At 47.6% G+C, this 25,062-nt stretch overlaps 1 protein-coding gene across 1 annotated transcript in view; it reads right to left on the bottom strand.

Moving 5' to 3' along the window:
* The window catches only part of SDK1 (sidekick cell adhesion molecule 1), a gene marked incomplete at both ends in the record, with an annotated part of 728,549 nt that overhangs the window by 73,949 nt on the left and 629,538 nt on the right, over positions 1 to 25,062 (bottom strand). The window contains 5 exons of the mRNA XM_084251360.1: positions 2,956 to 3,157; positions 5,909 to 6,103; positions 18,239 to 18,337; positions 20,348 to 20,537; positions 21,817 to 21,932. Of these exons, the coding sequence (XP_084107486.1) occupies positions 2,956 to 3,157; positions 5,909 to 6,103; positions 18,239 to 18,337; positions 20,348 to 20,537; positions 21,817 to 21,932 (802 nt within the window). The remainder of the gene's footprint in view (positions 1 to 2,955; positions 3,158 to 5,908; positions 6,104 to 18,238; positions 18,338 to 20,347; positions 20,538 to 21,816; positions 21,933 to 25,062) is intronic.

Genomic DNA, 25,062 nt, shown 5'->3' with positions numbered 1-25,062 from the left:
TGAAACATGGACCTCTCCTTTCCAACGTAAAGTCCCAAGCACACAGCTGGTCTGTTTCATTTCAGGGTCTCCCTGACAGGAAAGGCAGTGGATTTTATTTTTCTTTGTTCTTTCAGATGGTTATACAAAGGGGGTGACATTGTTTATATCTGGGAGGACATTCTAATTAAGTTTTAAGTGCCCAGTGCTATTGAGGTTGGTTATCAAGTTAGCTGGGCTTCGTCGGCCAGCTCCCCTGACCCCCCAGAGTCATGCCAGGAGAATCCAGGGCTCTGGGGAAAAGTCCACAAACAGGAGAGCTGCCCCCGAAGGGCTGAGAGCCGTCCTCTTGGGTCCTGGGGCTGTCGTTCAAGGGTAAGTGAGTGCTGGCAGGAACCTGGGGCAGAGTTTGACTATTTTTGGATGCATTATTACTTGGCTGCCAGCTCCCTGCTGTCAGTAACTGAGGCAGCTCAGCTCTAAGCTCCCAGAGTTAAGTGGAATCATGAGACCATTCCTCTAGCCCTGTCTCTCACAGATGAGAACATGGAGGCTTAGCAAGCTCATGCGGTGGGCTTCTCCCTAGACCACATGGTGACTAATGGGTACAGACTACCAACAACCTGCTGTTTACATGACATGCCTTTCCTCCATTATCTCAAAGACCCTCATAAATGAACTGTGTGATGGTTTGTTCCATGAAGCTTTGAGTTACGGGCCTAGGGAGAGTTAATGCCACACCGAATCGAAGGGATTCGATTCTCCTTCCATTTAGAGAAGTAATCATTACCTACATGAGCTCATTACTTCCACTTCCTCATCTGCAACATGGGATTGATGGAAAGTCTAGTCACAAGTGGTCTGTGCACCACAGGGCTGTTATGGATATTGCAGGGAACAACATATGGAAATTGTTTTGAAAATGACAGAACGTCGCATCATGCTGAGATGAAGACAATGATGACAATGACAGTAATGAAGGCTCAGTGGAAAGCTTTAAACATCTGGAAGCCACTTGACCAGGTCACTATGGAAATCACCTCTGAAGCGAGCATCCCAACAGATGGGCTTCCATGCTGAGGAGTTTACACTGTAGCACTCACTGTAACTGGTTTTCTACCTTGAACTCCCCAAAACATCTATCTGAGCAAATGTGTATGGCAGACACGTCAGGTATCTGAACATGTCTCTCCCCTCAAATGGGAGCCAGGAGTGCCCCTGTCCTGCGGGGGGCAATGCTTGTGCTTGGGACCCTTCACCTCCATTTCATTCAGAGCTAAGTGCTGCCTGGGTCTTGTGGCAGAGGGGTCACAGTCCATCATTTGGGGGCCCTGACAGGACAGCTGTAGCTAGAAGCAGGTGAGCAACTGCCTTCCTTCCTGGCCACTAACTGGCTCTCAAGGCTATTTCCAAAGGAGCATGAAGTCTGGGAGCTGAAGTGGAGATGCGGGATGGCCTAAGTAGCCTGAAGGTGGGTGCCCCAGGGTGCCTTATACCATGTCCAAAGTACACAACAACTGAGAGATGAGTGATGAGGAGACCCCCCCAAGGCCATCTGAATGGCAAGTGACAGAATCCAGGTATGAGTGTGGGATGGTTCTGACTTCAAAATATCTTTGGCGATACCAACATCTTCCTGTGATACCCAGAGCTGACCACACCCACATCACACATCATGCTGGGTCCTCAGACCAGCGAGGGCAGCACCTCCTTTCTCCAAACCCCACTGCGGTCACCTCTGGGATGCACACTTCAGCCTCAGTCTGATTCCAAAGCCTGAACTAGGTCTAGGGGTCGTTGAGGATGGGGGCTCAGGTGTGGCAGTGTGCAGGGCTGCTCTGGGCCTCAATGGGGAGGGCCGCCCCCAGGAGGATGCATACTCTCTCCCATCTGGCAGGCTGGTGACCTTTCTGAGCTTTGGTTTTCATCACAGAGTGGGAAGATGAGCTCCCCTCACCGTGCCACAGAGGGGATTCTACCAGCTGCTCTAGGTGACATTTCCCAGCATGGTGCCTGGCATGGTAGGTATGAATCAGAGGTATTTGAGTCTCAAAGGTGAAGGACCTTGGCCGGTCTGAGAAACCACTGTCTTCACTCCCTCAGCTTCTATGAGGGAGTTGATGAAGATTCCAGAACCCACAGAAACAGGTCCCTCCTCACACCCAGTAACACCCAGTTAATTGCTGCTTAATACGCAGTAACTAAAATCAGGGCCAGATGAGAGTATGGTGAAAATATCAGGGTGGTCTTCCCCAGCAAGCTAATGGACTGGGGGGTTTCTGCCAGGGATAATGGGGACAGTGTAGGCCCGGCTGGGTGGTAAGCATGGCAACCTGAGGTCACTTCTTCCACCTGCCCGTCTAGATTCTCAGCCTGCACTCTGTTTGCCCCTCAATTGCACAAGGGGCTGAAGGAAGACCATGGAGGAGACATGCCTGCAAAATGTCTCACTGCTGTCAGCCTGTCCCCCTCCCACTCTGTGCCTAGGAGCCTACTAAATAACTGGATAAATGGGGGGATTCTCACCTTGTTCGGTGGGGCCTCTATTTCCCCATCAGGCATCACTAACTGGGGTGGATCCTATCTGCCTCACTTATTTGGAAAGAGCACAGAGAGAAGGAGCATGTCTCCTGGGACACCAGCAGCCCCCTCCTCCCTGCCCCCCATCATCTGCCTCTGGAGGGCAGGGTACCTGAGCCCACACACCCAGGCTAATGAGGGCCAGCATCCCTCCCTGCTCGTCAGTGCCTGGGGTCTCGTGCTGGGTGTTGCCACCTGGAAAAGGCTCGGGTGGGTCCCAGGTGCAGGACACAGGAATTCTGGGCTCCCTGGTGCCCGTGGGAAGAGGAGCAGGAGGTCTCTGTGCTGTGTCTCCTTGCACCATGAGACCCATGCTCTGTGGGTGGGAGCCACAGCAGCGGGGACCCCATGGCCAGAGCCCAGTCCCACGGGAAGGGTCCCCCCAGCTCTCAGTACCTTTCTACGGCACAGGCGGTGGCCTCGTGGCTGATGGACGAGGAATAGGTCTGCCAGTCTCCTCCGGGAAGCTCCCGCAACTGCACTGTGAAGTACCGGATGGGAGAGGCCCCGTCGCTGCCCGGGACCCACTGGAGCCGGAGACTACGAGCCGTCACGTCTGCCTGGGGTACCAGGAGCTCTCTGGGGGGTGCAGGACGCTCTGCAACCAAACAAGGACAGCCCAGGGGCAGCTGAGAGGCCGCGAGTTCTCAGGGGTGTGAGGTACTCTTAGGGCTGACTCGGGATGAGCCACTGCGTGGATCTGACTGGAGACCTTGCTTGTTCCTGAGCAGAGACAGACAGATGGACAGAGGCGAACTGACGCAGGCTCCCGACTGTCGAGTTTGGGCATCTCTGAATGGTACCTGCGTCTCCTAAGCCTCAGGTGTGAGCTGGGGTGTTATCGGATTCTGGGCTCAGTGCCTCTTGAACACTGATTTCCTCCCCCTGGACGTCCACTGAACCTGAAACTTTAGTGACACCGATCTCAGTTCGTCCTTGGTGCCATGTTGTCCCCTGTGCTGGCAGTGGTGGAACTGAGAGTGGGGGGCATGGGCCAGGGCCCAGAGTCTGACAGTGAACTGTTTGCCATCTCTGAGTCTCCTCACCCATCGATTGCAGTAAAGGAACTCCATGGGGGAGGGATAATTGTTTAATTGTTTATCATGCAGATTATTGATTCTGATTAAAATGTGTGGCATGTAATAAAGCAGCAATTGATTGCCGGCCCTGCAGTGACGGGCCTGTGAGGAGTGCTTCGATCTAACTTAATCAGTACCCTTCTCCTGAAGGGACGCTTTGGCGGGAGCCATGGCCCTGAGCCCCTTCCCTGCCTCAAAGCCCCCTCCTGGGCAACTGGCAAAGCTCTCTTGGCCTCTGTTCTCTGAGCAGGAGTGAGGAGTAGAGGGCCTGGGGCAACATCTAAACCCAATGGGCCTAAGAAGCAGGTGGTGTGGATGGGGTGGAGGTGCAGTGTGTGGGGTGGGGTGCAGAGTCAGATGGGGTGGAGATGCAGGGTGGGGTGGGGCTGCCAAGTGGGTCCCGGGATAGGGGATGAGGCCTATCCTTTAACAGGGGCACGGTATGGGAACATCCCCTCCTCCGTCTACAGGCCGCGGAGCAGGAGAGCATGGCTTGTTGACAACTACTGCAGCTCTGAGGCAGGCAACATATCATCATCGTGAGGAAACAGGCTTGCTGGTTCTGGTGAGCAGGCCTCAGAGGCTGAAGTCTTCCCTTGGAAGATTCTGAGCCCTGAGCCACAGAGGTGAAGCCAGCCTTCCCCACTGCTGATCATCGGAGGGGTGGACCAGCTTGGGGGACTGCCTTTGCACCTCTCCCTGTTGCTTTTTTTTTTAATATTTTTATTTTATTTTATATATTTTTTACATCATTTTTCATTTTTGTACAATGCATGCATTTTCATCTTGGTTATAGTCTCCCTTTTAAACTGATGGTTTGAAGTCAGCCGGTGACATGGTGGAAGCCACCCGGGGGGGGGTCAGTACAGGTGGATGCTGTCCAGGAGGAGGCAAAAGAGCTGTGGGGAGAGTGTGGAGGGGCGAGCTGGGAGAGGGAGTGGGCAGGGAAGGGCCCTAAGTGGCTGTGCAGTTCTGAGTGGGCGAGGAAGGGTAGAGAGGGAAGGCCACGTCTCGGCCTTAGAAAGCAGGAAGGAGCTGGTTCCCACCCAGAAATCTGAGCAGACTAGGTGAACATTTTCCTGGCCTGGTCTGAGCCATGCGGTGAGAGCAGCTGTTTCACTCCCTGGCCATGAGTTTCCTTGGCTACAAACCCCAGCTCTGTTGGTGAGAATTAGAGGTGAGGAGGGCAGTGCCTCTCAAACTGATCAGAGGGCAGGAGGGCTCAGAATGTCTTTGTCTTTTTTCAGATCTACAAATTGTCTGTCAGATGTTTTGGGCTCAACTTAAATTGTCCCAAATTGTCTAGCTCCCTTAAATTGTCTGCTGTGGTGCCTGTGATGCAATGCTGCAGACACGGAGGGCAGCTTACACTGAGTGAGCACTGCGCTCAGGCTACTGGTCAGTGCGCACAGCAAGTGCTCCCATGGTCCTGTGCTCTATGCTCGCCACACAGTCTGCAGGCCATACAGAGGGGAAGATCTTTGCCTGAGGTTGCTCAGCTCCAAAGCCTGGGCACGTGGTGTCTCAGAAGGGACGCAGAACAGATTATATGCTCTGAGTGCTTCCCATCTGGGTGCCCTCAGGCTCCTTCCTGTTATCATTTCCCCTAAGATCTCTGGGTCCAGCTGTGATGTCAGAACCTAGAATTAGTCAAAACTGCATTTTCTGTTAAAGGTGCTGTGGCTCTGGCCCTAGAGGAAGCTAGTCTGCTGTGGCAGACTGCTGAGTGAGGTCCAGGACATGCCCATGGGCTGCTGGGAGAGAAACCTGCAGCAGATTTTTGTGGGAAGAACTGCCCTTGTGTTCTAAACTTCAGCCCCACGCTGTGCATCCTGTGAAAATGACCCATCTGGGCTCACTTTCTTCTCCCATACAACCAGGGGCTCATACCACATTCTTCCCTGGGCCTTGTTGGGGACAAACCAAGATAGCACATATCAGGCACCACCACCAGGGCTCAGAACAGAGGGGGTGCTCATGGGCTTCCCATTAGGACCGCCTCGTGGAAAACCTCCTTCCTGAACACCTCAGTGAGGGCTCCAGTTTTGAACATCAGACCTAGAACAACACCCTCTCTGAGATATACCTTCATCTTTAAACCTGGGACAATCATGTCTACCTTTGAGAGTGGAACTGTGGCTAATGCCGAGCCCGCTATGCAGGGTGGTCTGACCAAGGCAGCGGCCTGCCCACCAAGTTCATGGTTCCCTAGGAGCCCCCATCTCCTCCCACTCCCACCATGGCAGTGAGATTCAGGATGAGAGTCTTACCTCTCTTCTCAGTGGTGATGACCGTGGCTTCCAGTGGCTCCCCCCAGCCCTGCCTGGTTTTGGCCGACAGCCTGAAGATGTAGGCTGACTCTGGGGCCAATTCAGTGGCCGTGAATTGCCTCACGGTGGCACCGACCTCCACAGTGGTGAATGTGTTGGGGCTGCTGCTGGCCAGGCGGTAGGCAATCTGGTACCCTAAGGGGAGACAGTAGGGGGGCTGAGTCATCTCTCCACTCACACTAGAAAGGCCATCTTCCCCCACTTGTAATCACTTCTAGATTGGAAACCCAGACAGACATTTGTTTCTCTATGAGTCCTCCCTCCTTAGTCGGCATCTGAGAGGCAGATGCTTTGCACATGGCCAGGGAAATCAGAGCCACGGTGGTGAATAAGGCAGGGTTGGGCACCAGCTAATCTTCCATGACACTTGTTTCCCTCTTCATTCTTCACAGGAACAAGATGTGAAACCAGTTTCATCTTCCCATGGCCACTGGTACCCCAGAGGAAGCCAGGAGGACTTGGGAGGAGGCAGGAAGCCAGCAAAGTTGAGCGTTTCTGATGGGGGTCTGCAGAGTACTCACTACTCACTGCTGCTGTCCCCCACTCCATCCTCCTCTTGAAGATAGGTCTTCCCCTTCCTGGGCTAAGAGCAGTATCTTCCATGTGGTTTTTTTAAAGCACATTTCTCCAACAGTGTGGCCTGCAGGGCTAGATGGTGGGTTGAGTGCCGTTGGCTCTCATGTCTGTGTCTGGTCCTTCCTCTCTTTCATCTTCCTGCTGCCCAGCTGCCCACAATCCCCAGTCTCCCAGAGTGTGATTGACACCCCCACCGTCCACTGCCTTCAGTTGACTCCTTGTTCTTGCTTCTCCTCTGCCCTCCACACCCCTAGCAGCTCTGGCATGTGGCTCTGAGCCGGGGGCTCCACTGTAAATAATCCTCCTCCTGTCAAGGAAGCAGGAGGGTGCCTGCTAATCAGTCCAGGGAGGGGTCTATGGGCTCTGAATGTCTCTCATGTTGCTTGATTGTATCAAGGTTCTAGGGCTGATAAGAAGTCATTAATGATCAAATCTCTCCAACCAGGCCATGCCAAGCCCTCTCCACCAGAGTTTGAAGAGGCAGTGCCCACTGGCAGACCCAGCCAGGGTGCAGTGCTTAGCCTCTTTCTGCTCACAGACATGCTAGTCCAGCTGCTAAGCTCCTACTCTGATTAAAAGCAGAACTGATGGGGTGCTACAGCCTCTGAAAACATTAATGACAGCCAAACTGTTCAAGTCAAACAAGGGTAACTCATGGAGGGAAATTAGATCAACAGAGCTGAACTCTGTCTCCACCAGCTCTTGCCTTCTCGGGTGTCTTGTGTTTGGGAGGGCTGCCCACAGAGAGAAAGCACCTGCCTGACCCCTCGTTCAGCCCCTCTCTCCTCGGCCATGTCTTGTCTGGTGAGTGTCTCTGCTCCTTCTGTCTGCCTTCGGCCCCAGTGTTGGTCAAGCTCCACAGGCACTGACCCTGCTCCTGCACTGCCATCTATCCAAACACCCCGGGCCAGAGGAGAGAGTGCCCAGGCATTTACTCCCTAGTCACTGCCAGTCACTCTCATCACCACACACACTGCCCTGTCCATGGTGACTGCTATTTGTAGATCTGGTGTATGCAAAACCCTGAACCTGAACACCCTGAGTAGCCACTACAGCTGTGGTTCTGCCTTCTACGCATGGTCTCTTCTCTCTGCCACAGTGACCAGCTGTCCCTGTGCTTCCAGGATGTGACTCAGCAGGCCCTGCACCTCTGCTAAGGGTGCCTGCTTGAAGCTGTCCTTCCCCGCTCACTGACCGGTTGACTGACAGTCCCGAGATTCTGCCAGCTCTTCTCCGAGACCTTCCCTCCCACCTCCTCTCCCTGCCTATTTGACTAGTGGGAACCTGACAATTGGTGTAACATGAACCCAATCCCAAGCCTCCTGAGATCCCTTGACAACAGATCCCTAACAAAGCAGACATTTAAGTTTGCATCAAGAACAGACTAACGCACCTGTGTCTGGGGCTTGGGCCCCGACTATGCACACACTGAATTTCTGGGTGGGGTAATCTTATAATTTCGCACAGTGGCAGGACAGATTTCTCCTTTGTGCATGCCTCTGCCTAAGGTAGCAAGAAGCAGCAGAAGCCACCTGACAACAGCTCCTTGTGCAGGTACACACCAGAGGCTTGGGCATGGCGGTGAACACAAGGCTGACTAGACACCCAGACTCCCCATGCACTTCCTTCCCAGGTGACTCCACCAGCATAGCTTCCTTCACTCCATGGGGAATCATGTGTGATTCAGACTCTACACTGATTCAAACTGCCTCTTGCCCAGTGAGTCTGAATTAGTGAGACACCAACTGCTTTAAGGAATAGCACAGTGATTACAGATGTGCTTTCATATTGTCAACCTTTGTTACATTTTGTCTCTGCTCAGATTATTCTGTTGCTGAAGTTAAAAATCCTGTGATGAAACAGATTTTTGTTCAAAGGCGTATCTTTGTGAATTGCGGAATTTGAGAATTTAATGGGAAAGTCATCTCTCCTTGCCTGTCTCTACTATTAATGGGAACAGCCCTACTTCTTCAGGGCCTCTATGTCCAAGGCACCTTACATCTGTCATGTTAGAACTCATGACATTCCAGGGGGCAGATATCAGTGTATCCACCTTACACTGGAGGTCAGGGAGGTGGTCCTTTGGCATTGGAGTCCCAATTCTTCCCAGGAAACCCTGCTATTTCCCATAGTTCTTTTGTGCTCTGAAATGATAGGATTCTGATGATCTGAAGAAAAGGGAGAAAAATGGAAAATAATTTGGCCACTCAACATGAATTTTTCAAGGTTATTATGAAAGTACAGGAGGAATCTTGAAGCATTTAGCAAGCAAGAGGCACATCTGGTGCTATGGTGGGACTTAAGCACAGCAGTGCAGTGGAGACTCTGTGGCTGATGGTCTGTCTGGAGGGGACAGACAACCTGGGAGGAGCAGCCTGGCTTCCCCACAGCAGCGGGGTAGTACCCACCCTGCTTTGAGAAGGCTAGCGCAAGAGGAAAAGCTGGAGTGCCTGCACCAGGACAGTGGGTGACACCAAGACAAGGGCATGCTGATTCTGTGAACCTTCACAGAGCAAGCACATGAAGAGGCACTGGCAGCCCTGTCCCACACAAGGCACTTTCCCTTCTATGGATATTTCTGCTTGAGCCCTAAAGATTCTAGTGAGCTCCAAGACAGGTCTGATTAAATAGTTTATTAGGGAGGCAACCCCAAGAAATGGAGAGGAATAGGGAAATTAAACAGGGAGGTAAGGATACTGCTAGAAACCTGCTGTGAAAGCTGTGGCCCCTCTGCACACTGAGACTTGGCCCTATTGGGAGCACTGGGGACTGTGGAGAAGCCACAATCACACCACAAGTGAAACCATTTCCCCCCCGTCAGGAACATGAGTTTTAACAACTGCATAATATTCCATCTTGGGGCCCTGCCCCTTAGCGTGCTATCAGGACCACAGAAGAAGCAGGGGTGTTTGCAGCTGGATTGCCCTTGAGTCCACTGCCCTTCAGCTTCAGTCGGGTAACATGGAGATAATATTGATAATATTCACTTTTATATCTGCAGCAATGACTCCATGAGATAATGTATGTAAATTGCAAAGCACAACGTCATTTGTGCCTAATTGCAAAAATCTGGGTTATTATTTCTATCTCTGATCCAGTTCCCACTCTGAGCCACAGGGAGAAAATTCCTCAGCTTTTGGGTTAAATTTGTACCTTCTGTTATTTGCCCTAAAAATAAGGCTACTATCACCTAGTCCCCCATTCAGTGGGAGTTCAACATAAAGATCAACACCTGCATTTTACCTTGATGGGCCCCATGGACACTAGAAGAGACACTTTCTCTGTATACAAACAGCAAAAAGAAGCTGCTGAGCACTACCAGTTCTTTTTTTTTGGGAGGGGTGGGTGGGTGGGTGGGGGAGGGAGAGTAACGATAGGCAGTATTCAGAGATAAAAGCATTTGGGAGGAAAAGGCTGGTTATGTAATTATAGTTACAGCAAGATCAGAACCATTATTGTGCTGAATTTCAGTGATGCAAGGTCAGCAGCCGACGTGGATGTTAGGGAAGGATGGATAAGCTGAATCAATAGTAGGAGTAAACTACAGCCTGTGAGCGGGCCTGTGTTTAAGGTTATGGGTGAATTATGATAATACAGGCATTCAGGGGAGTAAGGCCAAGTGCCAGCAACATTGATCCAAAGCTAAGATTAAAAACGTGGAGTAAGGGAGGCCTAAATGGGTTTCTGAATACACCCAGAATATGGAGGACCTCAAGCACCTGGAACATCAGAGCCGACAATGGGCACATGCTACAAATTCCAGATCTATCCACCAAGACAAACGCAAAAGGGAGATTTTCAGATCATGGAACCAAAAACTAAACGCCTCTTGGTGGGAGTAGTCTCGCTGCCTCAGTCAGACAGGTTGACTGGACTCATACCAAGGGGATTCTGGAAAGTTTTGTACAGATATATTAGAAGGCTACAAGACTTTATGGCTCCCCAGGCAAATAAAAGGTACCAGGATGAGAGCTGCTTGCCACAGGGTTCTGATGCTCAGGTTCCCAGTGGCAAGGCCACCACTGGGGTGGGGTGCTCCTGACCTCCTCAGTGGCCACTGTTATGGGTGTGGGTGGTGACACTCTGCCAGCATCCATTAAATGGTCAGAGAACTGACGAGCAGCTGAACAGCCCTAGGAGGGCCTGGTCAGCCCAGCCTAGGTGTTGTGTGGCTTGTTGGATTTATAGCTTATCCATCTGAGACTGTGGCCAGGCAAATGCAATAGTGGATCAAAACCATGCATTTGCAAACATGGATTATATTCAATTGAGCTCCTAATTCTCAGCAGAGTTCTTGCCTACCCTTTTGTAATAAGCTAAAGGTAAATGTTAGACCCTCGGTAGCTGGAAGACGTCTAACCAGGTGGAGGTGGGGAAGATTTTGGCACATCTGATGGGGGCAGGCCCATGTGGATTTGAAGAGCACATGCATCACTTTAGTTTAATAGCATTTAAAGGAGTCTGGAGTAGTTGGCAAGGGAGGGAGGGGTGACCACACTCAGGTGGCTTGCTCCACACCCCCCAAAGGAAGGCTCTAAATGCTAAAAGCTCTCTATAGTAAAATATTTACGCAAATAAGCAAGCTTTTCCCCCTCTAGGCACCTGCCAGTGTTTCATGCTGTTAATCTCTTTTGGAAATGCAAGAACATGTTTTGATATAGATTACAAAAGCACGAGCTGCAGAGGTGTTTATATACTCAGAAGGCCGCGCTGCCAGAGTGGGAACATTGATTCAGGGTCTCTGGATGTAAAGTGAGTCTTGCAAAAAGATGTTTTCCCTTCTCCCCCGTGAACACCAATCTGAATCTTTAGAAACTGTTTTCCCATCTTTCCTCCAGCATCTACAATTTGGTGTGCTAGCTGTAATAATATTCAGGTGACAGGTTACCCAGACAACATTTGTTACAATTACAACTAAATGCCATTACAATGTGAGGCTCCAATGTGATGCTTTCTGCATTACAGGTAGACACCGAGCCATCTGCTTCGCCATGGCTGGAGTGCTCAGTTTAAATACTATCTTCTTTCTACCTGGGTTATGGTGATTTTCAATCACCTCTAGGGACCCTGGATCAAAACCCAAATGTCTCCACATACTTAGGAACATCCCATAGCCTGGCACCAAATCACCTTTCTAGAAATTTCTCCCTCTCTCGTCAGCATGAACCAGCGTGATAAAGAACCAATCAATGTGACATATCACTGGTGAATATAAAGTAATTTCTAGCATTGGGCTAAGATGCGGTGTGACATAGAGACGGTGAACCAGCCCTGGAATCCAACAGGCCTCCAGGCTCCTATCATCCAATAGAAATGATAAAATACTAAGTAACCAAGATACTAAAGCTTACCACTGATTGAGCACTTACTATGTGACAGGGATCGTTCTAAGTTCTTAATGAGCAATTCATTAAACCCTAGGAGGGAGGTATGAATGATATTCCCTTTTGAGGGTACAGAAAAGCTAACTAGCTTTTGTGACTTCACTCAGCTAGCACATAGTGGCTGAGGGCTGACCTAGGCAGCATGGCTGACGTGTCCAAAATCTCACCCATGCTCTACTCTGCCTGTCTGTAAGAGAAGAGGAAAAAAACAACTTGTCTGTGACTCACGCCATGGGATTATGCAGTGCATAACTGCCTGGGGAGTTCAGGCAGAGGATGAATCATGTTGTCTGGGGATGTCAGACAAAGCTTCTTGAAAACAGCCGATTGAGTCAGGTCCCGAGAGACAGGAGAGGTTCCACAGCTGTTTGACCCTTTCTGTGTGTCTTACTTTCTGCAACTTAGAGAAGCACAACCTCATATATACCCTCAGAACCCCATAATCCTGCCCTGTGTCCCATCAACACCATGTCCAGGCAGCAATTCCCATGGGATTTCACACTACCTCACTCCAAGTCCAGGGTGGAAAGGGGAGAATTGTTAGAGCAGTTGGGCAAGAGAAGACTATAAAAAGAATCCAAATTGGGAAAGAAGAAAAACTATCATTATTTGCAGATGACATAATAAACATAGAGAACCCTAAAGAAAAAACTAATTGAAACAACAAACCAGTTCAGCAAAATGTCAGGTTTTAAAATTAATTCACAAAAATCAGTTGTCTTCCTATATGCAATCAATGAACTTGAAGAGGAAGAAATTAAGGAAACAGTCCTATTTACAAGCACACCAAAAAAATTAAATGCTGAGGAGTTAACCTAACAAAGGAGGTGAAGGATCTATAAAAAGAAAACTATAGGGCCTTCCCGGTGGCACAGCGGGTTGAGCACAGCGCTGTGGAGCTGTCTGCAGCCTCTGCAGCGCGGGTTCGATTCCCGGCCAACCAGGGAAATTCCCACATGGTGTGGCAGACCTCTCCTGTCTTGCCCGCTGCTCCCCTCAGCAGTGTATTTCGGTCCATCTCCCTGTTCTGCTCCCTGCTCTATCTTTGGTGAATCCTCTCACCCTCCCATGCCTCTGGCCTGTACCCCAGCTCTTGCATAAAACTAAATAAATCTTTAAAAAAAATATTAGACATCGTTAAAAGAAGTAAAAGACACACAGAAGTGGAAAGATACACTGGATGGTGTCATTTATATGTGGAATATAGAGAAACCAAACAATGGATCATACAACATTGATTTAAAAACTAACCCTTGAAAGCTGACTATAAAACTGAGGAATCAGAGGGTGTGTGTGTGTGTGGGGGGCAGGTAAAGTGGGAAGGAAGCACAATGGACAACGGACTGTGGTGGTGCACTATGGTCACAACACCTGAAAAAGTCGGGGGTCACCCTATACTTCCATAATACTAAGAACAATGTAAACCAACATTACCTTAGTAAAAAAAAAAAAAAAGGTCCAGTGCTGGTGAGGGAGGGGTGATTTATGCACTGCTGTTATGAGTGCAAATTAACACAGCATTTCTAGAGAGAAAATTTGAAATGTGTGTGAATATCCTTAAAAGTGTTCTAATACCTTGTAGTTATTTTATTTCTGGGAATAGATCCTGAGGAAATCACGAGAAATGCAATGAAGATTCACCTCTAAGGATGTTAGTCACATTATTATTTATGATTGCGAAATTTGGTAGATAATCTGTACTTCTTTATTTTCAATTACAGTTTATTTGAGTTTAAACATTATAATATTTGAGTATGTTCTTACTGTGAAGTTCAAACAATACTGAAGTATATAGAGGAATTCTGCTTTTGGCAACGTGGTAAACTAGATGACCTGGAAAACCTTCCTGTGAAGACATTTAACAATGACAAATATGATTGTTAAGGAAACCTTCTAAGTACATAGTTGAATTGGCAAAAGACAAGGAGAAATTATAGAGGTTGCAAAGGAAATGGAATAGCAATTCAGATAAGTTAAGATGAAGCTGAGAGTAGTCCGAGGACAAGAGGTCATGGCAAACAAGGACGGCCAGGTTCATGGCTGTTGGAGAAACCCAACATAACACCACAAGAAGCCACTTTGAGCCTGACAGGATGGCAAATGTTTTAAAATTCTAAACCTATCAAGGGTTGGAATAGATGTATAAAGCAACACAGAGACAGGAGGGCGGTATTTCCACTTAGGAAGACAGCCTGGTGTGAAGCTTGAAACCTACAAACTCTGTGACCCGGGTATGTGCCAGCGAACCAGAAGGCAGCTCCTGACAAACGGGGGACACTCCTGAAGTCCCACACCAGGGGAATGGAGGGAGAGACTGTACATGCAGAAGTGACGACTGGGGAGTAAGTGACAGCTAGCGGCGTCTGCCAAAGCTAAATTCACGAAGCTGAAAGGAAAAAAAGGCAGGTCTCAGAAAAACACATAACCGAGATTTATCTAAGTCAAAAAACATGCAATACTACCAGTAGGTTGTTTAGGCTTAAATGTAACTATAGTAAAATCAGAAAAGAAAGTGAATAAAGACAGGGCCTCCCCAGTGGCACAGCGCGTTGAGCACTGCGCTATGAAGCTGTCCGCAGTCTCTGCAATGTCGGTTCGATCCCCACTGGCTGGCAAGAATCCCACATGGCGCAGCAGACCTCTCCTGTTGTGCCTGCTGCTGCCCTCAGCAGTGTATTTCTGTCGTCTGCCTGTTCTGCTCCCTGTTCTGTCTCTGGTGAGTCCTCTCACCCTCCCGCGCCTCTGGCCTGTACCCCAGCTCTTATATAAAGAAAAAATAAATCTTTAAAAAAAAAAAGAAAGCTAACAAAAACAAATTGGGTGAGTGTTCTCCTTTGATTAGGGCTTCGGTGGTATTGGAAGTCCTACATCTTAAACTGGGCGCAGGTATATATGTACTATTTTATTATTCATATATGACAAACACTGGAATGATGAGAAGCATTTTATAATCATGAAGCATTTTATAATTACAATGTTAGAAAAAAATGTTAGATTGTAAGAAAAAATGTTCTTAAACACCTAAAATTTTTTAGGTGGTAGAATTGTGGGTAAATTTCATTTTCTTCTTTGTACTTCTTTGAATGTTTTTAAAAAATTTACAGTGAATATGTTATTTTTATTTTATAATTGTTCTTTTATTATAAAATATTTCAAACGTGCAGAAAAATACTTAGAATATAGACCATACACTGAAGTATTTGTCACCCTGACTAAACAAATCTTGAGATGTTGCCAAATTTCTCTGATTTTTATTTTTTTAGAAAGAAAATAAGACAGAAAAATTGGAAGCCATCCTGTGGGCTCACTGGATCCTCTCTCAGAGACAGCCTGATTCTCAACTGAGGGTCCATTCCTGTCCATATTTTACATTGTTATTCTATATGCACATCCCTAAAACGATATACTGTAAGGGACACATCACCCAAAGCAGTGATAGTGAAGGCAAAGATAAACAGCTGGGACTACATCAAATTAAAGAGCTTCTGCACAGCAAAAGAGACAATAACAAAAACAAAGAGAAACCCCACCGACTGGGAGAACATTTTTGCACACAACACTAATGATAAAGGACTAATCACAAAAATCTGCAAAGAGCTGATGAGACTCAGCAACAACAAAGAAAATAATCCAGTCAAAAAATGGGCAGAAGAGCTAAAAAGAAACTTCTCTGAAGAGGAAATGCAAATGGCCAACAGACATATGAAAAAACGTTCAACATCACTTGTAATCAGGGAAATGCAAATCAAAACTACCATGAGATACCATCTCACACCAGTGAGAATGGCACATATTAAAAAAACTAGCAACAACAAATGTTGGCGAGGGTGTGGAGAAAAAGGAACTCTTCTGCACTGTTGGTGGGAGTGCAAACTGGTCCAACCACTATGGAGAGCTGTGTGGAGATTTCTGGACCTACTAAACATAGAGCTTCCATATGATCCAGCAATTCCACTCCTAGGTATTTACCCAAAGGACACAGAAACATCAATTCCAAAGAACACCTGCACTCCTATATTTATAGCAGCACAATTTACAATAGCTAAGCTTTGAAAACAACCCAAATGCCCAAAAACAGATGACTGGATCAAGAAGATGTGGTACACGGGCCTCCCCGGTGGCGCAGCGGTTGAGCGCTGGGTTGCGAAACTGCGCACGGCCTCAGCGGCGCCGGTTCGATCCCCGGCTGCTCCCCGGCCACCGGAGGAGGGTCCCACATGGCGCGCAGACCTCTCCTGCCGCTCGCTGCTCCCCTCAGCAGTGTACTTCGGTCCTTCTGCCTGCTCTGCTCCCCGCTCTGGCTCTGGTGAATTCTCTCACCCTCCCGCGCTTCTGACTGTACCCAGTGCATGTATAAACAAAAACAAACAAACCAGCAAACAAATAAATAAAGCATGCCTCCATTAAAAAAAAAAAAAAAAAAAAAAAAGAAGATGTGGTACATACACGCCATGGAATATTACTCAGCATTCGAAAAAGATAAATACATGCAATTTGCAGCAACATGGATGGCGCTGGAAGGGATCATGCTCAGCGAAATAAGCCAGAAAGACAAAGAAAAATACCAGATGGTCTCACTCATAGCAGGAATCTAGAAAACTTAAATAAGGGACCAGGAAAAAGAATAACTATAAGAAAGAAATATCAAAATCAACAAACAACTATGAACCAGAGACACTCTATGGGGGTGGGGGGTGGGGAAAGGAGGGCTTGGGGTCAAAATAAGGGGGTTGTGATTGTATGGGGAATATAAAAATAAAATTTAAATAAAAAAATAATAAAAAAACAAAAAAAGGATATACTGTAAGGTTGGTCAAGTATACATAAACATTTTCAAACTGCATATTCTTCTGCAACTTGCTTCTTTACACTCAACAGATGTTTGTGAGAGTTATTCATGTTGACACATGTAGATTCCCTTCATATTTTAGTTTCTATAGTGTTTTCTGCTGTATGAACAGCCCATAATTCCCCTTCCTATTGCATTATTGATGGGCATTTGTAATGTTGCCAGTTCTTTTTTCCTGGCTATTAAAGGAGTCCTGCCACAACTATCCTTGTGTACTCTGTGCACACATGTGAAATCTCTCTAGGGTGTGAGACTGGAAGTGAAGAACCTCCAGATTACAGGTTACACGTCTGCCCTACCTGACATGCCACATGTTTTCCAAAGGGATCACACTTACCTAGAACACAAAGCAATATCTCTGGGGGTCCCTAGCAGTTGAGATTAGGTAGATACCATATTTGAGAGCTGAGCTGATCTGGAGAATACACCATACTTGCTGCTCTTCTTTTAAATGCCCAATTTAAGTAGTTTGGGCCTTGGGTTCTCTTCCTCCATGGAAAGAAGGCCATTTCCAGCAGCTCCTGGCCTGGCCCAGACTACTACCACAGTCTCAGCTCAGTCTATGCCTCCACAGGCAAAAGGCATTTTGTTTTGGCTGAGTGGACACCCCTTCCTTTTTTCCAGGCCTTGGAAGCCCTTATCCTTGGGATCCAGCTGGAAAGCTGCTGCCTATCCACCCAGATCCTACTGCCCAGAAGGAGCTGCCTGCAGAGCCCTTGGTGACACCTCTGTCATGTCACTTGTCAGGTAGGGTTATGGTGCCTCTCCCTCATGGTACTGTGGACATCTGCAGGCTGGGCACATTCTACTTACTGCTCACTTCCCACTCTGCATATGACGCCTGGCGTATAGAAAGCCTTCAATCTGTCAGGGTGAAACGGTGAATAAATAAAGGAGTGGACCATTTTTTAAAATAAAATGTGCTGCCTTTGGGGAATAGAAAGAAATTAAGGCTTTTCATCAGTGTTTCAGGATTATTCTTCTGAATGAAAAGTTAAAAGTAAACAATTTCCCTGGGACCAAAGACATGCAATTCACTCAAGCAGCTTCTTAAAAGGATTAGGTGCAAGTACTGTAGTGGAAGAAAGATGTTTCCAGGAACTTGATAGCAAAGCCCAGGTCTCTATCTTCTATGAAAAACTGGCTTGTTGTTTTCCAGAAACACATCAAAATAGCCTGGTTATTTCAGAGCTGAAGGGAAGGTCAATTACATATGATATTGCTATGAACCCCAAACAAATGGAAGAAATTCTAGGTTAACAAAATGTAAATTTCAGCCTGCCAGAAAACCTTAGCGCACGGTTCACGAAACAGCAGAGGGTCTCCAACCTCTCAGAAAGGGCTAGGCTGCTGTAGACAGAATCTTGTTTTTGTTTTATCTCTCAGAGATCTAATAAAACCAGAAGAAATCAATCTAACTGTTATTTCTCTGCGATCCCTTTACTACTGCCGCTCCCTTACCCAGAATGATGCCGTTGGGCTCTTCTGGGGGCTGCCACACGATCCGCACTGATGTGAGCCGAACTTCGGGGAACACCAGCCTCACCGGTGGGCCTGGGGCTGAAGGGGAAGAAACATACCATGATCTGGACACTGATACAATGTTACATGGGCCCGTGTCAAGATGAAGGGGGTTCTGTGGGCTAGCGGAGCATGGTGACGACCATGGCTGACACTGACTGTGGTTGAAACATTCTAAGTTTTGGCAGAATGACTTTTGGAATCTAACTGGCTAATAATTTTGAAGAAACACCCCTCATTTTGATTCCTGCCCACCCGCTTTTCTGAATTTCCTCATCAGCACTCATAAACAATGCTGGAAATAGTGTGTTAGTTGCAGGAAAGCTGTCACTGAATGATGGCCTAGAGTGGATCAAGTACATCAAGCTGAGAGGAAAGATTTCACCAAGCTGAGCTCAGATTCCTTTCCTGGGGCTTTAGGTACATAAAGTGGTCTAAAATTCCTCCCAATTCTACATGGAGGTTATGATGGCGATAAAACAACATGTTTCTCATCAGAGATTCCTGCCCCCACCCCCTTATGCACACTATCCCTCTCCTGTGTTGTCCTAGAAAATTAAGTCTGGCCATGCACAAATGCATATAATTCTTTTGCAGGCCACGGTGCACCAATACTTCAAAAAGCAGTTATGTACTGTGGTACTATTGAATATAGTGCCATAGTCCTTCTAAAACACATTCACTTAAGTGGAGAGGTGAGCTAGTGTGTGGCCAGAATCAGGACTTCTTGTTGGAACTTATTAACTGATTGACTCCTAGATAGGAGGCAATGGGCATGAACAATCAATACAAAAATAAAATGGTATGCGTTCTTATCATGCCAGGGCTGTTGAATTCTGCCTCTAGCTATTAAACTGAGAACAATATTTAAAATTTTAAACATGCATTATGACTACTATAATGGGGTAAAATAAATGCCAGGAGGACGCCACAAGCCAGGACCCAATGCTGACATAATCCCATGTGACAACACCCCCATCCCCAAAGCCATTCAGTACCAATCATTTGATGAATTTGAAAGGAGGGGTGGAAAAAACATGTCTCTGTTAGGAGTGGGAGAGAAGGAAAAAAACTGTTCTGTGATGTTGGAAGAAACAATTGTAATTGACTGAGTTTGAGGAGCAGTTTCTAAAATGGTCCTTTGACTTTTCAGTTGTGTAACCCGGATACCCAAACGCTTTACAAGGTTTTGTGAAGAAACAACCTCAGGTCACGCTTGTCCTCTCAGAGGCCCACTGGCCCTGCAACTGCTTGTTTCTGGAGGACAAAGTTTTGCAGAGCTTCTTCTAGCCACCGACCCATAAAACAGAGAGGACAGGTTCAAGTCAGCTAGAGTACATTTGGGGGCTAATTACTTAGTAAAGATGCTTAAGAAAACCCACAGTTGTTTCGCCTGTCAGATGGTTCTGGTCCCTGAGGAGAATAGCATTTACCACCCCTGCCACCGACATATTAGTTATAGTCTTTTCAATAATGAAAATGTGAAGGAGTTAACCTTTGAGTGTTTGATAGCTGCAAAGTGGAGAAACATATTTACTGATGATCTAGACTTCTATAAACACAAAGCCATCAAGTGCACTTGTTATTCAGGCCTGGAAACAGGGGTCTGGGCACCCTGGGAGCCTGAAAACGCTGCACTCTGGATGGAAACGTCTAATTACCTCGTATTATGCAAATGGCAAGAGCTGGGCAGCACCAAGAGAATCAGGCACACAGGCCGGGAGTGGAGTTTTAACTAGATTTGTGCAGACATCACCAAGAGGAGCAGCCTCACGTTTTATGGCCCCGGCCCACCGGCCTTTATTGCACTGCCTATTGCAGAGTTACGATGAAATTCTGCACAGGTTCATAATTAGGCTGTAAAAATTCACTCCAGGCTGAGATTGGCCATATAAATGCTCAGCGACTGAAAGACAATTTTGTTTTGTTTTCCTCAACTGAAAAAAAAGAAGTGGTTTGAAAATTAAGTTAAAAATGACAACCACCCAAATGGTTTGGATTGTTAAAAGCGACATGGGAGGCCAGCGAAGGCTTGGAGAATAAACATACCGTCATCTTTGGTTCGCTCTAGGAGGAGGGGCGAGCTGGGGACCCCATTTCCGATGCGGGTGAAGGCCAGCACCTGGAGCTCATACAGCACAAACTTCCGCAGGCCTGCCAGCAACGCAGACTGCGTATGGTTCCCTCGCACGACGTGACTTCGGAGCTCAGAGTCCAGATCTTTGGCCCGGAACAGGATCTGAAGCATCGACACACACGCGCAGTGGTGATGAGCATGTGACGTGTCAGGGAGGGATCTCAGCAGGTGTGGGGGGCTCGCAACTGCAGGCGAGGACCAGGACGGCTATGCTGAAGGCTGAGGCACCAATTTGTATAAGCTGTTTTGGGGGAAGATGGTGATGCTGTGCTCCAGCGTAGCGGGGTAGCTGGAGTTATGACCCAGTTCATGGCTGCGTGAGCTGGCTGCCTTGCCAGAATTTGCAGGGTCGGAGGGCCCCAACGGCGGGCCTCAATTATAACAGAGACAGTCTGCTTCCCAAGAAAGGAGCCAGCGGCCCACTCAGTTTTCCGGCTTAAAAGAGTAGCTGCTCTCTGGCATGCCTATACCATATTCTGCTGCCCACACCACACACAGTTATCCTAATGCCCACCTGCTCCTCAGCTCCTAAGTCCTTGCAATAAGCTCACCCTCTCCAACCTATTCCTTAGGATCAGAGACCCCAAAGGTTGTAAAAGATGGGGTCATCAGGGAGAAGCTTAAAAATAGCACAGCAATATTTTTCTCTAGGACCCAGGTATGGGATGGGCCCCCTCAGTAGCATTGTCTAATAGGCCTCATGTCTGATGGGGCCAGAGTGAGTGATTAGAATATCCAGGGCAGGGGAAGCATGAGAACAGGTGGAAGAAGCAGAGACTGGGGTATAAGTTATGGAAAGTGCAGTGGAGATGTGCACATGAGACAAGCGTGGCCTTACTGGCCAAATCCAGAAATGTTCATTCTGTAGTTTGGTGGGGGTGCTGGGGAGCAGAAGGGGGAAACAGTGCTAGTCACTGCAGTGATGGAACAAGAGCATAGGTAAAGACTACCCCAGAGATGGCGCACCAAGAGGCTGGGGTGCTCAGTCCTACAGTGATGCAGGATGACAGGGAGGTAGCGAGGAAGGACAGACCTGCATGCTTTTATACAGTTACACTTATTCGGCACTTGGCATGAAACAATAACCCGCTTCATTCCCACAGCCTCCTGCAAGGCAGTGACGCTCATTACTCCCAGACTGCAAGTGAGACAACAGGTTCAGACTTCAAGTAGCCGCTGCCATGGTGTGTGGTTTTGGCACAAGGTAAGAGGTCGTGCAGGTGCCTGATTCCCCCTCTAACTCCCCCAGGCTGGAGTGAGGCTTAGACTGGCATCTCAGAGCTGCCGGAGCTACTGTTCTATGAAAGATACAAGCTCACTGGGGGAGTGACGTGCAGCAGCCCCTTCACGGTGCAAACACAGGAGGGTCTCTGGAACATACCTTGTAACCCAGTATGAGCCCATTTTGATCCTGTTCAGGCACTGAAGCCCATGTCAGTAAAATTTGGGTGGAGCTGACAGCCTCAGCTGACACGTTTTCAGGTGCGGCTGAAGGAACTGCAAAGAAAGAGTTAAACAGATTGGTACCAAAAGTCTAAAGGCTTCTACAAAGAGAGGTCTAATTTTTACCCAAATAATCAAGTTGTCCTTGAAATAGCAATGTATTCTGAGCATTTTGCAGTGATCAGATTAAACCTGCAGGGGTATAACAGAAATGTAAATCTCTTTAATATTAGCAACAAATTCCATAAATCCTGGGTATTTAGGAGCTCAATTCTACCTGAGTCCACCCAGCAAGAAAATACGCTTGGTCTGCTTTCTGTATTAACTTGCAGGAACTGCAGACTTTCATCTCAAATGGAAATCCTCACGTTCAGATGCTGGTTCACTGACATCTCTAAATGAGGTTTGTCGTGAGGTGCTGGGTGGGGCTGGAGAGAGGAGGTAATTATCTGACCCACATGAATGGCAGGAAGGGATGGTCACTAAGTGCTGAGACATTAAGTGTCAGTTGTTTAAAGCCACCCTGTTGGGACAGTTTTTTTTTACAGTAGCCTTAGGAGATAGTCTTTAGAGACAGTCTATAAGAAAATGTGCCAGGATTAAGGCAAGTTGTTGGAAGTGCACGGTAGGGGTTGGGCCCTTGGTCCCGGTCAGCACGAGGAGTCACCAGACAAGGTGGCAGAGCGGAAAGGAAGCGGGCTCCACAGAAGGTCACAGGGAAGTTGGCAAGTTGCTGGAGAAATGCTGACTCTGGAGGGATGAAGGGGAAGGAGTTGGCCCCCACCTCTGTCCCCTCTTGTCCAGGGAGGGGAGGCCATGGAGGGCATCCCAGGAGGCACAGTCTTGGGCTGCAGCCCCCATGAAAGGGCATGCCTAGCCATGAAACCCAGGAGGCAGCAGCACGGCCCGGCCCACTTCACTATGCGGATTATTTCAGAACACGGAGGCAAGAGGCATTTCTTGCTCCTGACTCTCAAGGAACCTCTTCACATTTTTGGAGAGAGATAATGTCAGTAAGTCCACACTGGGTAGATAAAGTCTTTCTTCCCAAATATGTTCGTTGACATTTATTTGGTTATTCAGTTATTCAATAAAATAACATTAATTTATTTGCACAGATATGTGCCGCAGTAAAGCATATTTATAATTTCACGTTTACCTAGCCATCTGAAGGGGAAGGAGGCTCACTGCACTTCCCACCCTGGGTTCTCACTGGGGTTCTATGTGCCGGTCAAGGGCTCCCACCAGAGCTCTCAGTTCCACCAGGGCCCTTCCAGGACATGGCTACACGCACACTTAATGTAATAAAAAATGAGTGATAAACTGGCACCTTGAAACAACTGTGAATGAAATGGGTCACTTTCATTAAAAGAACATGAAAACCTATAATGCCCCTGACTTTATTTTCTGAGTCTGTTTGGAATAAGATGAGAATATCAGATACAATGTATGCCCAAGATATTAATGCTATATTCTAACAAACTCTGTCCCTGTCTGTAAGAAGAGAGGCCATTGTCATAGCAACAAAACCAGTCCACCTCTCAAATGCTTAACTGTTTCCTGCAGGTCAATCTTTGAAACTATGAGTGCACAGTTCTTACTATAGATCTACAAATAATAGCTGATTTTCGAAGTCGTGGTAATGCGTGCCTCCATTTACTGGAGGGCCATCCACATCCCCAAAGGACTAGGGTGACCTGGCGATGGAAGCAACTCAGACACAGCACTCAGAGCACCGCTGGATTCTAACAAGGAGAGAGGCAGAGAAAATGGCAGTGTTCAGGATTAGAATTTCAGAGATTTAAATTCCACCTGGATAAAAGCTACCATTTAGTCACAAACAATGTTTTTAAGATTTTTTTTTTTAAAAGCCTTACTCATTATCTATTCTGAGGTAGATACAACAACTTTCCAATCTAACATCTTTTTTTTTTTTTTTTTTTTTTTTTTTTTTTTTTTTATTTTTTTTTTTATAGAGGCATGCTTTATTTGTTTGCTGGTTTGTTTGTTTGTTTTTGTTTATACATGCACTGGGTACAGTCAGAAGCGCGGGAGGGTGAGAGAATTCACCAGAGCCAGAGCGGGGAGCAGAGCAGACAGAAGGACCGAAGTACACTGCTGAGGGGAGCAGCGGGCGGCAGGAGAGGTCTGCGCGCCATGTGGGACCCTCCTCCAGTGGCCTGGGAGCAGCCGGGGATCGAACCGGCGCCGCAGAGGCCGCGGGCAGCTTCGCAACCCAGCGCTCAACCGCTGGGCCACCGGGGAGGCCCCAATCTAACATCTTAAGTTCTGAAACAGTCTTAGAAATTTTCTTTCAAAACAACAACAACAAAAAAAACCCCAAAATAATGCTATTTTAGGACGCTGATTCTTTCCTTCATTTGCTCTCTCTTCTGTACAGGATTTCTTGCTGCTCAGTTCAATTCTACTTCTCATGGCATCTCTTGATTTTTAAAGCCTCATTTATCCTTATAATATATCATAATACGGCACGAGATGTCACGAAGCCAGTTAGACTGCACTTCAGAGTAAACTACATTTCAGTGTGGTTCAAAACAGTCCGCTGTGTGCCTCCTGCCCCGGGTGCCTGCCTGCACGCTGCTCCCTGACCTCCCAGCTCAGTCACTGAGTGACACCTTCTCTCTGAAAATGCTAAGCAGTGCCTGGAGGACCAGTTCTCTGAAGGGGTGGTTTCTCTGCTGGGGTGGTAAATGCTGAATGTTAGCAGGTCCAAGAGAGACAAGAAGGCAAAACTGCTGCATTGAGCAGCATGCGCCTGCCAGTGGGAGGAGCTGCCCATTAGAAGGAGGAGCTTCACAGTCAGAGGGAGGAGCTTTCCATGGCAGGAGATTCTAAAAGCTCCACTCAGAGGAGGCCTTACTGCAGCCCTACCAGACAGCCACGATGATGGGGTGCCCAAGAATGCCCCAAGTGGTGGCTCCTAGAGGAGAGATCCACGCCAGAGGGGTGTCTGAAATGTGAACCATCTGCCTCTTGATTTGAAGACCAATAACCCTGCTATCCCATTTGTGATGAAACACCTGCTAAACCAAAATTCTTCCCAGAGAGAGAAACATAAAGTCAAGTTTACTAACCGAATAAATGTTTCCTTAGAAGTAAAAAATAATTATCTGTGAGTCATAATCTTTAAAAGAAGGAAGAATGTGATAGCGGACAGAGCAAA

The sequence above is a fragment of the Talpa europaea genome (assembly GCF_964194135.1).
Source record: "Talpa europaea genome assembly, chromosome: 12".
Lineage (NCBI taxonomy): Eukaryota > Metazoa > Chordata > Mammalia > Eulipotyphla > Talpidae > Talpa > Talpa europaea.
This window is presented reverse-complemented; position numbering and strand designations above follow the sequence as displayed.